At 38.5% G+C, this 15,000-nt stretch overlaps 1 protein-coding gene across 2 annotated transcripts in view; it reads left to right on the top strand.

The window, feature by feature from the left end:
* Positions 1–15,000, top strand: part of LOC143025637 (uncharacterized) — an 801,885-nt gene that overhangs the window by 428,451 nt on the left and 358,434 nt on the right. For both annotated transcript variants that reach the window (XM_076185609.1, XM_076185608.1), the window contains exons 4-7: positions 886–1,062; positions 10,702–11,010; positions 12,502–12,702; positions 13,314–13,473. In XM_076185609.1, the coding sequence (XP_076041724.1) occupies positions 886–1,062; positions 10,702–11,010; positions 12,502–12,702; positions 13,314–13,473 (847 nt within the window). The remainder of the gene's footprint in view (positions 1–885; positions 1,063–10,701; positions 11,011–12,501; positions 12,703–13,313; positions 13,474–15,000) is intronic.

Genomic DNA, 15,000 nt, shown 5'->3' with positions numbered 1-15,000 from the left:
TAAACTACATCAGACAAATGTGAGTGGACGGGAAGGAAGGGTCGCCATGTGAAGGAAACAGTGGGGGTAAATAAGCCTCGGCTTTCGGCCCCTGCTGTGGAGACGCTGTGTCTTCTTGCATTGCCTCTGACCCAGGCAGTTGTGGGGGATGGCTGCGTACCTGCCTTACGAGAGTGAAGAGGTCTTTGGTATATAGATATAGTATATAGTATATAGATAAATAAACATCAGCCAAGTGACATGAAATATAGATTGCTTCTGGCTAGCACCAACCAAATTTATAGAAATAAAAATTTCAAGGGAAAAGGGTTAATGTTATATTTAAAGAGAAAGGGTTGTTGTTATCTTTAACTCAGTGACCTGCATTTTCATGTTGTCTCAGCCAAATAACAGAAGATTCGTTGTGCTATAATTAAACCAATTAATCCACAGTATAAAGGTCTTCTTAAGCCCTACATATAGGAAAAATAGGAAAGCTAGAAATGTACGTAGGGAAAGGTTGGAACTAATTTCATCCTCCTTCATAAAGGAAACTCAGTAATTCTTTGTCGTCCTCTTCTTCTTCTTTTTATTCTTCTTCTTTCTTCTTCTTCTTCTTCTTCTTCTTTTCTTCTTATTCTTCTCTTCTTCTTTCTTCTTCTTCTTCTTCTTCTTCTTCTGGTTCTTCTTCTTCTTCTTTTTTTTTTTGCCAAAGAATGGCAGTCCTTTACGAAAGAAACTCGAATATTTTCTTGTCCTTCGCTAACGAAGGAGCGGTTCAGAACTGAATATAGTAATAAGTACATAGTAAATAATAACATAGTGATAAGTACTCCTGTACGAAAGTGGTTATCATCATCGTCATTTCTGTTTCCATCCTAACAGCTTCTCTGTTTTCTTTTCCAGGCCACGGAAGGAAACTGCTGGATCTTCGACAACACCTCGGAGAAGGAGGAGATATGGGAGGGCTTCGTGTCTCAAACGGGGATCAAAAAGCTCACCTTCCACATCCGTCAGGACGGAACTCTGAAGGACATTCCGACAACGGCCATCCTCCATCTCAGCAGCCTCCAGAACTTCGAGGTGAGTCGCCGGACACCAGTACTGACCTCATATGAAAAAGAGATATCTTTTCCGTCAATATGTTTTTATATATAGATATTTCAAGTAACGTAGATGTCGTAACACAAGAGTAAAATAAAACTTAGACCCACTCTCGGAGAAAGATAAGCTGAGATACAGAGTAAACTGTATATTTCGACCACTGACTGGGATCCTCTTCAGCAGTTACAATAGGACCACAGATAGTGGTCGAAATATACGGTTTACTCTGTATCTCAGCTTATCTTTCTCCGAGAGTGGGTTTAAGTTTTATATAGATATTTCTTTTCTTTACTTTCGAAGTAGGATCGAGTAAATAGTAAGTGGTTAAATGTTTTGATGATGTAAGAGCCAGTTTAATTTGGAGGTTTTTCTTAGAGTATATTTTTGAAAAAATCATCAAGAGGGATGCCATTTACATACATTTCCCTCCAGCGTCTGAAGTGGGGGGGCTTTATGTATAATTTAAGCTGAAACATTTTTGCAATAGAAAGAGAAAGATAGTGATAGTGTAAAGAAACCAACAGAAGACCACTTTCTGGACTGGGCTCTTTGGTCGTTCTAGACGGCGACTCATGAATTGGTCAATAACAATGAAGCTAACTGGAATTTTTTGTTGGAAGCCATCGACAAGTTTGAGGTGCGTACATTGGCCTCTTCGTCTTGAGCGTGTTTGCAGCTTGTGGTGAAATGCTTACACAGCCCCTAGTGTCTTCGCCAGGCGCAGTCTTAGCAGCTGTTTCGAGTTCTTGTGACTAGGAGAGGTCTGGATTTGTCTATCTTGCGTTACCCATGACTGTACAGCCTCGACTAATCGACTGTACTTTATGCCGCGCTGTTCTTGGCGATGCGCTCAAGATAGTTATCTTTCTGAACTTAATTAATGATTTTGCATATGTCGTTTATATAGCGAAGGTTTTCATTGACGATGGGATGACTTTGTATGGGAAATATTGCTCCCGAAGTCTCTCCTAATTAAACGAACTCGAAGCAGTTCGCGAAGAATGTGCTCAGGGGATGCGGGTTTTTGTGTGATGGTCTCCTAAGAAGGTTCTCTCTTCTTTGTCTTTCTTTCGCCAAATTCTTTCTTCGTTTGGTGAACAATCACCAAGAGGTACGCGTGGTGAGGAAGACATAATTCATGAGTAAGAGCAACATTTCCGCATGAAATAGTTAGTTTTTTAATATAACATTAGTAAATTAATAAAGAAGAGAATACATGCAGTACAACGAATGGGAAGGATTTGAAAGAGCAAATATTCCAGTAAGTCCTCCTCTCATATTTCCTTCGGCATAACACTGGACTTCAGAGAGTCTGAATCCTTTTTTTATTTTTATTTGGGGGGGGGGAGGGGTCCTTTCTCCTCCACTCCAGACTCACCGAGACAAGAGTGGATCACCTCTACCCTGGTTCAGAAGGGGCAAGGAAAATGCTCAAAGTATCCCCTACGAGCTTAGCTATTGACTGTTGCCCTCACACACTAGCCCATGCTTTGTTCTTCGCTTTAATTTCAACATCAGTATATCAGTATATTCTCTAAATTCTTCTGGAAACCATCTAATGTCCTCACCAACACAAGACTTTCCACCTCCCGCAAACTATGCATGGATTATAAAAAACAAAACTTGAGATATGAGATGTAGTCCAGACTGTTCAGAGACCAAGATTTAAGTGTGCGTTTCGTCGTAAAACTGTCATATTCTGGGCAGTTGGTAACACTGACAGAATCTTATGAGCCCTTGATAACATGGACAGAATCTTCTGAGCAGATAATACTGACAGAATCTTCTGAGTAGTTGATGACTTTGATAGAATCTTCTAACCAGATGATAACACTGACAGAATCTTCTGCGCTGTTGGTAACATTGACAGAATCACCTGGACAGTTGGTAACACTAACAGAATCTTCTGAGCAGTTGGTAACACTGACAGAATCATCTGGGTAGTTGGTAACACTGACGGAATCTTCTGAGCAGTTGGTAATACTGACAGAATCATCTGGGTAGTTGGTAATACTGACAGAATCTTCTGAGCCGTTGGTAACACTGACAGAATCATCTGGTTAGTTGGTAACACTGACAAAATCTTCTGAGCAGTTGGTAACCTTGACAGAATCATCTGGGTAGCTGGTTACACTGATAAAGTCTTGTAGACATTTGGTTACACTGATATTATTTTCTGGGTGGTTGGTAGCATTGGGATGATTTACCACACTACACTGTACAACCCACATTTCTAAGGACATACAACTGTGGCTGATGCATTCTAAGGAGCTGAAGGCGGCATATGTGTTTAGGTCGTAGATTTAGACGCAAATGGGTGTTTTATGACATAAAAAGATCTTGGTAAGTATTCGACAAAAAAAAAAAAAAAAAAAGCCTTCAGCTTCGCAGAAGACCCCGCCAAAAGACACCATCAACTGTAGTACTTAGAAATGAAGCCAATTGTACAAAGAAACACGTGCCTTAAATGTTCGTCTCTCTTCTTTCAGTGCATAAGTATCATTCCGAGCAACAGCTAAATTATATACTCGCACACTAACAGGATAAATATTCATATGAAATTACACACACTCGCTAAGGCGGCCATTAATTATTTCTGTTAAATCAGCCAAGGATCCATGCGGGCCAGCCTAAACGCGTCGCCATGTGTACCTGTGTACACATTTGCATACCAAGAAATTTTCCGTGTATACACGAGTGCTTCGTAAAGGGACTACAAGACCTCACTCATTAGCCTAACTGATATTGCAGAGATAAGACTTTGATATACATATATATATATATATATATATATATATATATATATATATACATATATGTATGTATACGTGAGATAAATTCGCTAGTGACAGCAGCATGAATCGGATATCTTTTTATGACAGTCGTATGTAGGACTCGAACCTACTGCTCAGCCATCGGTAGGACAACTGTACAACGCCTTAAGCCTCTCGACCAACCAGTTGGTCGAGAGGGTTAAGGCTCTGTACAGTTGTCTTACCGATATATATATATGTATATGTATATATGTATATATATATATATATATATACATATATATATGTTGAAGTATGGAAGACAAATGAGTGGAAGGGTGGTGACTTAAACACAGAGAACAGTTGGAGCTTTATTCACTGACGTTTCGTCCTTACCAGGACATTCTCAAAGTACATGTACTTTGAGAATATCCTGGTAAGGACGAAACGTCAATGAATAAAACTCCAACTGTTCTCTGTGTTTAGCTCATCGCCCTTCCACTCATATATATATATATATATATATATATATATATATATATATATATATATATATATATATATATATATATATATATATATACCTGAAGAGAATCGCCAGGAACGGCGTATGCCAGTCCAAATAATCTCCAAATTAGAGACTTCTAAGCTCAATTAGCTCAATCAGTAGCGCTCTAAACTAGCGTCAAGCAAGGCCTCGGTTCGAATCCCGGGGCAACTGTCGGAAATTATTTGGATATATATATATACATATATATATATACATATATATATATATATATATATATATATACTGTATATATATATATATATATATAAGATTGAAGGTGAAAGAAGTAGACGAGGAGTAATGGGAGAATTTTACGCCTTAACGTTTCGACCCGCAGGGTCTCGATCACAAAGCTGAGTACTCATGCACATATAATATGTATAAGTGTAGAGTTGGCAATATATCCGCTTGCTCATAGTATCGTGAGACGTGGCGTTGGCGGTAAGAGATTATGTACTTAGAAGGAAGTTAGCAAAAATTGATAGAAATTAACAGTATAATATGTTCATTTTACATTCATACACAAACACAACGCGCGACGTTGCCACATCAAGCACATTAGAAGAGCTACAAACGTTTGGTAGGAACGTGGGGGGGAAATTGTGAGGATGAATTCATTTATTCATTTAAGAGTTAGGTTATGAAGATGGAGAGGAGTGGAGGTAGTACCATGAGGATTAGGTTGAATGGTAATAGGACAGTAGGTGACGGTTTTAGGTATCTAGAAAGCAGATGGAAAAGTTTTTAAACAATGTCTAGAATGTGATTCTATACCTCTGGACCACAAGATGGTCAAGGTCCGGGCAGATCCGTATCCTAAAAGAAAAAAAAAAAAAAAAAAAAAAAAATTGGGGCTGACATATATCCGTCTCTTATTAGGACATATAGATGACTGGTATTTGTGATGACATTAAATATAATGACCCCACGCGACAGATAAGGATATTTCTTGGTCACTGTTACCATCGCGGACACTGAAAACCACATAAAGTTTTCACGAAGAGTTGTCGTTTTCTGACGTAAAACCATTGTGAAGATATGTCGTTCTTACCCCGATGAAACAGTATAATCTTGACCTAAATCACTGAATCATGTCAGAAAGTCTACATGCCAAAATGGAAATAGAAAACGGCATGTAGATACGTAACAGAACAACAATTCGGATGCAAATGTAGAGTATTAGCAACAAGCGCAGCAATTCATATGTGTTTCACCAAAAAAGGGGTAAAGTGATGTGAAGTGTCATTACACACACCAAATGTCTTTTCTTCCCTTACAAGGGACGTGTTGTGGCTGAGTCAGAAGATACACCCACATCATGAGCAAATAAAACTCAATCAACCACCCATTCTACCTCATCACCTCAGGCAGGAAAGCCACCCTCTTCCCCCGCCACGCTGCTTGGGTCAAAAGCAATGCAGCCAAGCACAGCTCGTCCATATTAGAAATCAAATGCCGTAGTTAGTTTACCTCCCCACCCCACCCACACTTCACCTTATGGCGATTTCCTCCTCACTCACTTAATATGAAGTACAAAAGTACACTTAATATGAAATACAAAGGCCCAGGACAGTGGGTGAGATGCAGGGATGACCCGTCATCCAGGAGGTGCCAAGATAAAACGGAGGGAAGAAGGTGGAGTGGAGTGGAGTATGTTAGGGATGGAATGAGTGGGAGTGGTTTCTATGCCTTTGTTTTTTGGCGAGGGGAGTGGAGTATGTTAGGGATGGAATGGGTGGGAGTGGTTTCTATGCCTTTGTTTTTTGGTATATGTATATACAAAAGCTGATGCGAAGAACGTTCCTTCGGGTCATGTCACTCCATTATCTGGTCACAGTCTTCTTCCATTCCCTTCTATCCTTTGCTCTCGCTCTCCTTCTCTCTTCTGTGCTCGACAGTAAAGATATTCATAAATGAAAGATATTTGGAGTCACTTTTCAATGACCGAGTATCAGCCCTTCGAAGTTGCACTTCTGGATGGAAGTGACGTGTTTTTGTATAGGATCTGAAGACGAATGAAGGTAACTTTCCGACGTCCGTCTCGTAAGGAGTTATCCATCATGGATTCCCATATATACGTATATATATATATATATATATATATATATATATATATATATATATATATATATATATATATATATATATGCGTGAGAAACCAGGAAAAATGAACTAACGAAGCAGAGCACTTTCGTATTATTACATCTTCAGTGCTAATACAAAGAAAGAATTATTCCTTCTTTGTATTAGCACTGAAGATGTGATTATACGAAAGCGCTCTGCTTCGTTAGTTTATTTTTCCTGGTTGTTTCTCACACATTTGTAAACACACGTTCTTAGTGTTTTATTGTATATATATATATATATATATATATATATATATATATATATATTATATATATATATATATATATATATATATATATATATATATATATATATATAAACACACAGATCTCCGAGCTCTTCAGGAGAAACAGTACCCTTTCCTCTGCCCCAGCACAGCGATGTGATGTACGACTTTGTCAATACGCGGACTATGGGTCTCTTAGCGCGTACATCGACATGTCTTTAACCAAACCGCTTGTCTCGCTTGTCACCAGCAGAGTGCTGCCATAAAACCTCAGCTATCGACAGCCTATAATGCCCCAGTCACTAGAACACACCCTTCCAGAGCCACCACTATATATGCGATCAAAAGTGACTTAGAATATTGGAACCCGTTCGAAATAATGTGAAGACTTGGATATCCGAAGCTACATTTTCCATTCGCTTTCGTTCTTTCCTTAAGTCATAGTTAGTGTGTTTAGGTGGAACCGCAACATATATTTAGTCAATTATTTCTAACTTAGCAGATTTTTTTTTCTTTGTCAGTACTATTGCACGGTTAAATTGATTGTTCTTTTTGGTAGCCATTTTATTATTTTTTTCGTCAAAATGATCATATTATTATGTCACGGCGCGTTTTTAGGACCTCTCCCATAGATTTGTGCATGTGACTTTTTTTATTCTATATATATATATATATATATATATATATATATATATATATATATATATATATATATATATATATATATATTTATATATATATATATATATATATATATATATATATATATATATAGAGAGAGAGAGAGAGAGAGAGAGAAAGAGAGTGTCACGGGTCTCGTTCCGAGTATATACCTCCCCGGTTACGCTTGTAGCGAGCAAGCTACAAGCGAAACCGGTCAGGAATAAGCTCGAAACGAGACCTGTGACTCTTTTTCCACCTTTTTCAACTTGTCATAATGTATCAATATATATATATATATATATATATATATATATATATATATATATATATATATATATATATATATATATATATATATATATGATGGGACGAGGTGGGTATGGAGGCCCTGATATGGATGTTCTGTGTGTTCCTGCACTGCTTCTAAGCCAGGCAGTGGTCGGGAGTCAGGGATAACCCTTCATCCACGGGGAGCTAAGATGAAAGGAAACAAATGAGTGGTGGGTGGGAGTGGGCGTGGGTGTGGGCGTGGGTGCGGGCGTGGGTGTGGGCGTGGGTGTGGGCGTGGGTGCCTGCTTTGCCTGACTTACCTCCCTTATAAGTATGTGAGTATTGTGTGTGCTTGAGTAGGTTTGTGCGTGTTTGCATGGCCCTTTCTTCCGTTTTTTACCATTATGTGCCTGTGTGTATGTGTGGCTGTTTTTATACGTATCAGTTACCTCTGCATAATTCCTTCTCCCCACGTATTTGACACTTCTTTAGTATCTACTATTCCACTTTAGATGTGTGTGTGTGTGTGTGTGTGTGTGTGTGTGTGTGTGTGTGTGTGTGTGTGTGTGTGTGTGTGTGTGTGTGTGTGTGTGTGTGTGTGTGTGTGTGTGTGTGTGTGTGTGTGTGTGTGTGTGTGTGTGTGTGTGTGTGTCGGTGTGTATTTACCTAGTTGTATTATACGGGAAGGGGAGTTATGCTCGTAGTGACCTGTCTTTGTCTCTCAGCATCTAGTTTGTTCTTAAATTCTTGTATCGTGTTTGCACACACTATTGTGTGTGTGTGTGTGTGTGTGTGTGTGTGTGTGCGTGTGCGTGCGCGCGTGTCTTTCTCCACCTGAATTTGACCTTTGTTTTGCTTTGGATCACCATAGTGTTTCGTCATGTCGCCGAGAGAGCGTGCGATCATGTCACATTGACGACGATGAAGTCCGGGCCGCGGTTCCGAACATCGTCTTAATCCCAACAGCTGCATAGGACATCAAACAAGCTCACGACGTTCCCATTCGTTTGTTTGCTTTGGTCAAGGCTTCGTCTAGTCAGTTGATGGCAGCTGGGGCGACTGGGGTTTACCCCCGAGGGAAATGTAACGAGGAACGCCTTTCAGAAGAGATACAGAAATACTTAAAGCTGCTACAACCGGGTTAGATTTACATGATTAATCACTATATCATAAAAATATCTTAACTACGTACCGTTTGTGAAGTAATACAGCTGGGAAATGGTAAAAGGTATATGCATGTTCCTCTAATAATAATATAAATATAATGTAAAAGATGTGCATGAGTCCTATACAAATATTCCTTATAATCATACCACATGTTAATTGTTGTAAGTTTTCAGAGCATTTTTTGTAAAAACGAAGTTTTCATATTGATGTTGATCGTATTGATCATATTCAGTAATATTTAAGGACAGATCCAGATAGAATTGTTATTCTTAAACAAAGTTGTCTTGATTAATGTGATCTTACTTTACTCCAAGCTTTCTTCTCATGTCCGCAATCAATTCTCAATGAAGTAAAATTTGTATATACATACATATATATATATATATATATATATATATATATATATGTGTATATATATATATACATATATGTATGTATATATATATATATATATATATATATATATATATGTATATACATATATGTGTATGTATATATATATACACATATTTACATATACATATATATATATATATTGTTGATGCATTTTGACAAGTTGAAGTGGCTGGGAAGAGGGAAGAATGGGTTCTTATTCCGAGTTTTATTCTTGACTAGTTTCGCTACAAGCTTTTTCAAAAGATATACAACATATCAAATGATGAAGTTATTGATAACCCAGGAAACCAGTGCTGATCTTCCTAAATTGTTTAGCTTATGTGAGGATGAAAAAGGATAACTGTTTGTTTGGAAAGTTGAGGACAAACGACGCGTGACTGTATAACGACATCAGCTCTCAGGATCAATCGACATGTTCGTCGCTTAAAGGTGGCGATTTGTCTTTCAAGAAGCCTACGACACTAAAAATCTTAACTCGTTTTATATTCTCACCAACATGATCTTATTCAGATAGACCTTAACGGGCAAATAGATTAAAGATAATCATCACCATCGTCTTTGTTCTCTTGTGGTTTCTTTTGAGGGAACAAGAATGTAGTCATTAAGTTACCACAGTTCTGAAGTCGCCTCGCACTAGGGTGGAGATAAGTATCTACACTATCTGAGCTGGGCCAATACAAAACGTAAACAAGATTATTCAGCGTTCTTTTCTAGCAGCTAATCCTCATCCCTTTACGTTTCTAACAAGGCTATTCATTCTCGGTAACCAGATTTTTTTTTTTTTTTTTTTTTTTTTTTTTTTTTTCTTTTTTCGTCGCCCCACTTACGCCCGAGGCTAATCTGGAGTTTCTGAACGTTAGGAGAAGTCTGTGAGATGCTCTCTGTAAAGTAAACTACTCTCAGAAGTAACTTGATTTCTGGATCTGTTCTTTATATATAGGCTATAGTTTCACAACGGACTTGATGTTATTAGTCGATGATTAGAGTTTTAGTCCACTAACCAGCCAAAATGTAAGGATAGTCTTCATTATTCTGCAATGGCATTCGACATCTTTGACGTAAATCACCAGAAATTAAGGACCTTTGTTTTACTATCTAACCTCCTTCGCCTAACACGGCAATCTTTATATATTTTACTCTGGATAACGCACCGATGATCTTGTTTTGGGACAATGGATTCTCAGTCAAGAGAGGTTCTATTTTCTCCAGAACTTAACTCTCACTTAAATGAAACCATCTAGCGTCACCCATAATAAAGACTGAAAAGACTACCCACCACTAAATGTCCATTCCTTCCATCTTTGTTCGGACGGACGTCGGAGGGAATGATCTCCCTCGTGTCCGTATATTAGTCAATAGAATTCAAGACAACATTTATTATTACCATTAAAAAAAATTCCTTGTGCGACCGTTGGCTGATGAATTTTTCTTTTCTTTTCTTTTCTTTTTTTATTGTCTTCTTACAGGTCCAGTACGCAACTATCAACAGCATTCAGTCCTACAGCTTCGGGAACTCCTCGACACTGAACGTCATTTCACTCTCCAGAAACTCCATCGCCTCTCTGGCCCGTAACGCCTTCGCCCATCTACCACAGTTGATTAAGCTCAATCTGGGAGAGAATCATATCACAGAGATCAACAGACACGTCTTCATCGACTTGCCGAACCTCGAGAAACTCTACCTGAACCACAACAACATCAGTATTGTCCACGACAGGGCCTTCAGGAGTCTCCACGTCCTGAAGGAATTGGACCTTTTCTCCAATCAGATTAAGGTGCGTGTGGACGTCTTTCTTGTGAATGTGATCGTCCCTTTAGCGAATTCAACCCTTACCTTAGATAGAATCCAGGATATAGTGAATACTCTTTGTGAATACTCTTTATAGTGAATACCAACCTCTGATAGTATGCACTATACTTCTTAGAATAAATACACCCATCCTTATGGTGAATACTCGTAACTTGATTGAATGCAATCTTCGTTATAGAAAATACATTTCGCCTTCTTGTGGCTACCCCCCGTGTAGGGGGAAAAAGCCTTTGGCATATGTATGTACCTTCTAGTAAATAAACCTTTCGAGGGTTAGATACAATACTTAATACAATGGTCATTATAGTGAATGCAGTCATTCTATGGTGAATAGACCCTTCCTTGAAATTAATATAACCATCCATATAGTGAAGACAGTCGCCATTACAGTAAACCTTCGATATAACGGACGATATGAGGGACAGGGGTCTGTTGTTATATCCGAAGATCCGTTATAACCGAGGATCCGTTATACTCGATGGAAATACCGGACAGATCCGTTATAACCGATGGAAATACCGGACGGATCCGTTATATCCCGAAGTTTGTCCGGTATTAGAAATTAGTAGGATTAGAAACGTATAATAGAATCCTCACAATAAATTCACCACTTCTAATACTGTTGGTAATTTATTATGGCTAACATTAGATTATTCTATTCGTCTCAGAGATAGACTCGGTTGACCTAATACCTTCCACCAATCATCTCAATTGAATTAAATCACCTGGCGACAGACAGAATCATATGCACGAGATGGTAGCGTCGGCCAGAATGTTAATCGAGTTGGCTTTTAACCAAGATTACCAGATTCCTTAACTGAGTAGAATAATTTGGTGTCTGCCGTAGTTAATTGTAACTGGACAGTAGTTTACCACGATTCCTGCGCCTTCTTGGAAGTGATGAACCACACATCATTATTTATAAGATCATGATAATTCCTGAAGTGTATACAATGTTCACAATGTGTTTCATACTTCAATATTTGCAGTGATCATAATTACCCAATGATGATTAATTATTGTTCATGTTCATTATTTCATATCCCCCTCAATATATCTTCTTCCCCTCCTCCTTCTTCTCCTCCTTCTCCTCCTTCTCCTTCTCCACCTCCTCCTCCTTCTCCTTCTTTTAATTATCCTTTTTTTCTCTTTTTTTTTCTTCTTTTCCTCCTTCTCCCCCTCCTCCTCCTCCTTCTCCTTCTCCTCCTCTTCCTCCTCCTCCTTCTTCTTCTCCTTCTCCTCCTCCTCCTCCTTCTCCTCCTCATCCTTCTTCCCCTTCTTTTTATTCTCCCTTTTTCTTCTTTTTCTCCTTCTCTTCCTCCTCCTTCTAATGGCAATAGCCGTCCCCGCATTTCGCAAATTAATTCCCGAGGCATTTTCGGAACGGGCCCCATCATTACCCCGACTCTCGATCTCACGGACGAGACTCTGAAGTGACAGTTGGCTCCTTCTCCAGGCGATCACCCCGGACACCTTCAAGGGCCTAGCGGCACTCGAGATCCTCGATCTCCACGAGAACAGCATCGAAGTCATCGGGGACGACACCTTCAGCGACCTCAGGAGTCTGAAAGAGCTCAACCTTCAGGCCAATTCCCTGAAATACATCGCGCCCAATGGACTCAAGGGACTCGATAAGCTGTATTACCTCAACCTTCAGGTAAGACCTCATTTTATCTGAACCTCCTTTCGCTCAACCTTACATATTTTATTCTGGTTGACGTCAGACTCTACTTGGCTTGTGTGTGTGTGTGTGTGTGTGTGTGTGTGTATGTGTGTGTGTGTTTTTGTGTGTGTGTGTGTGTTTTTTTTTTGTGTGTGTGTGTGCGTGTGTGTGTGTGTGTATGTGCGTGCGTGTGGGTGTGGGTGTGTGTGGGTGTGGGTGTGGGTGTGTATTTACCTAGTTGTTTTAACCTAGTTGTATTATACGGGAAGGGAGCTTTGCTCGTGGTGACCCGTCTTTGTATCTTTCAGCATCAATTTTTTTTTCTTAACATCTTGAATAGCGTTTGCACACACTGTTTCTTTATCTGATTTATTCCAGGTATCCAGTACTCTATGCGCGCGCGCGCGTGTGTGTGTGTGTGTGTGTGTGTGTGTGCGTGTGTGTATGCATGTACAGTATATATATATATATATATATATATATATATATATATATATATATACGAGTATATGTGTATATATTATGAATATACATATTTTTTCACCCACCCTGATCACTCAACTCCTACGGGATAACACCAAACGTCCTCCCATCTCCCTGAACAGGACAACAAGCTCCAGAGCTTAGGACCTGAGATCTTCACGCCAGTGGTCAAGCTGTACCACCTCGACCTACGAAACAACGTCCTGGACAGTCTCACCGAAGCCACCATGACGCCACTCATCCAGAACCTCAACAACAAAACGATGCTCTTCTTCCTCGAAGGTGAGTACGGAGAACAACGCACCCTCTTTTTCGCCTCATTTGGGGGTTCGAGTCCCGCGCTTATCTATGATTCCCAGCAGTGAGTGTTGATAGTCGTATGAGTGTGTAGGGCAAAGGTGGCGACTTCGGTCGTAGGTATCTGGCTCATGGCTCTGTCTGCTTTGTCGACGCTGCTTTCATTTTATAGCTGATGTTTCCTGGAAATTTCGTATGCATGTATGTTTGTATATATATATATATATATATATATATATATATATATATATACAGTAATATATATATACACACACAGAGGGTGCGGCAAAATGATCCGACACATTTGTAAATTCAGTAAAAGCTAAATAGAGTAAAGAACGAGTTTTTAGAGTAAATCGAGAAAAAATACACGTTTAGAAACATCTAGAAAATAAAAACCCATTTTTGTACTTTACTCTGGCTTTCACTAAACGTATAATTGTGTCAAATAATTTTCCTACACCTTGTGTGTATATATATATATATATATATATATATATATATATATATATATATATATATATTGATTGTGTGTGCGTTTGTGCGCGCACGTCCCATAGGTTCAAATGGATTTTATACTGAATAGTATCCTATGTACCCGAAAGTTTGGTGTACTTGTTCTGATGGCAACGTTCCAACACCCCTGTACACATCATCATGAACACCGTAACGATAACATTATCTCACCTTTTTTTTTAATGTACTGAGTGTAATAATGTGTATTTATTCTATGGTTCCTACGAACACATCGTTTCACTTGTAAGTACTACATTGGTTTTATTTATTTATTTATTTTTTTTCTCCGAAGTCGTAGCGAACCTATTTCTTTACGTCGATAGTTTACGATGTGCTTGAGTCTCTCAGGTCGTCGAAGGCAAATTGCAAGTCGTAAATCTACGACTTAAAGACATACGACTCTTGCAGCTCGCAAGAAGACATCAGCTAATGTATCACATACTGTATAAGTGGAGGCGGCTGTGTACATAAAACGTACTCTAAGCAGAATTGGTTTTGCAATGAAAGTAAGATTCTCAGTTTAGTGACGTTCTTGATCAATTTTGTTCTGGTTGATGACTGAATTGACGGGAAGGCCCATCTCGCTGAAGGGGTCACGTGTGGCTGAATAGAATAGCGTGTTGTCGGCCAGAATAAAATGAATAAGTTCCACACGGTACGAAAGCGGTTAAGGAGTTCTGACATATCCTTTCATCATATTGGAATACGATAAAGATTTTATTTATTTATTGTCTATTTATTTTCTATTTATTTACTTATTTGTTTATTTTATATATTAATTTATTTTATTTATTCATTTATTTTTTATATATTTATTCATTCATTTTTATTTTAGTTTTAGTTTTTGTTTATGTTATGTATTTATTTATTTTTATTTATTCATTTATTTATTTTTACCCAAAACAGCACAGGTCTTTATTAAGAAGGGCTAAAAAAGTAAAATAAATAGATAAGATAAAAAATAATACTACATTAAATACACTAAATAAATAGATA

Source organism: Oratosquilla oratoria, chromosome 5, assembly GCF_046742065.1.
Source record: "Oratosquilla oratoria isolate Oo_2021 chromosome 5, ASM4674206v1, whole genome shotgun sequence".
NCBI lineage: Eukaryota > Metazoa > Arthropoda > Malacostraca > Stomatopoda > Squillidae > Oratosquilla > Oratosquilla oratoria.
The sequence above is the reverse complement of the archived record's forward strand: the minus strand, read 5'-3'. Positions and strand labels throughout refer to the sequence as shown.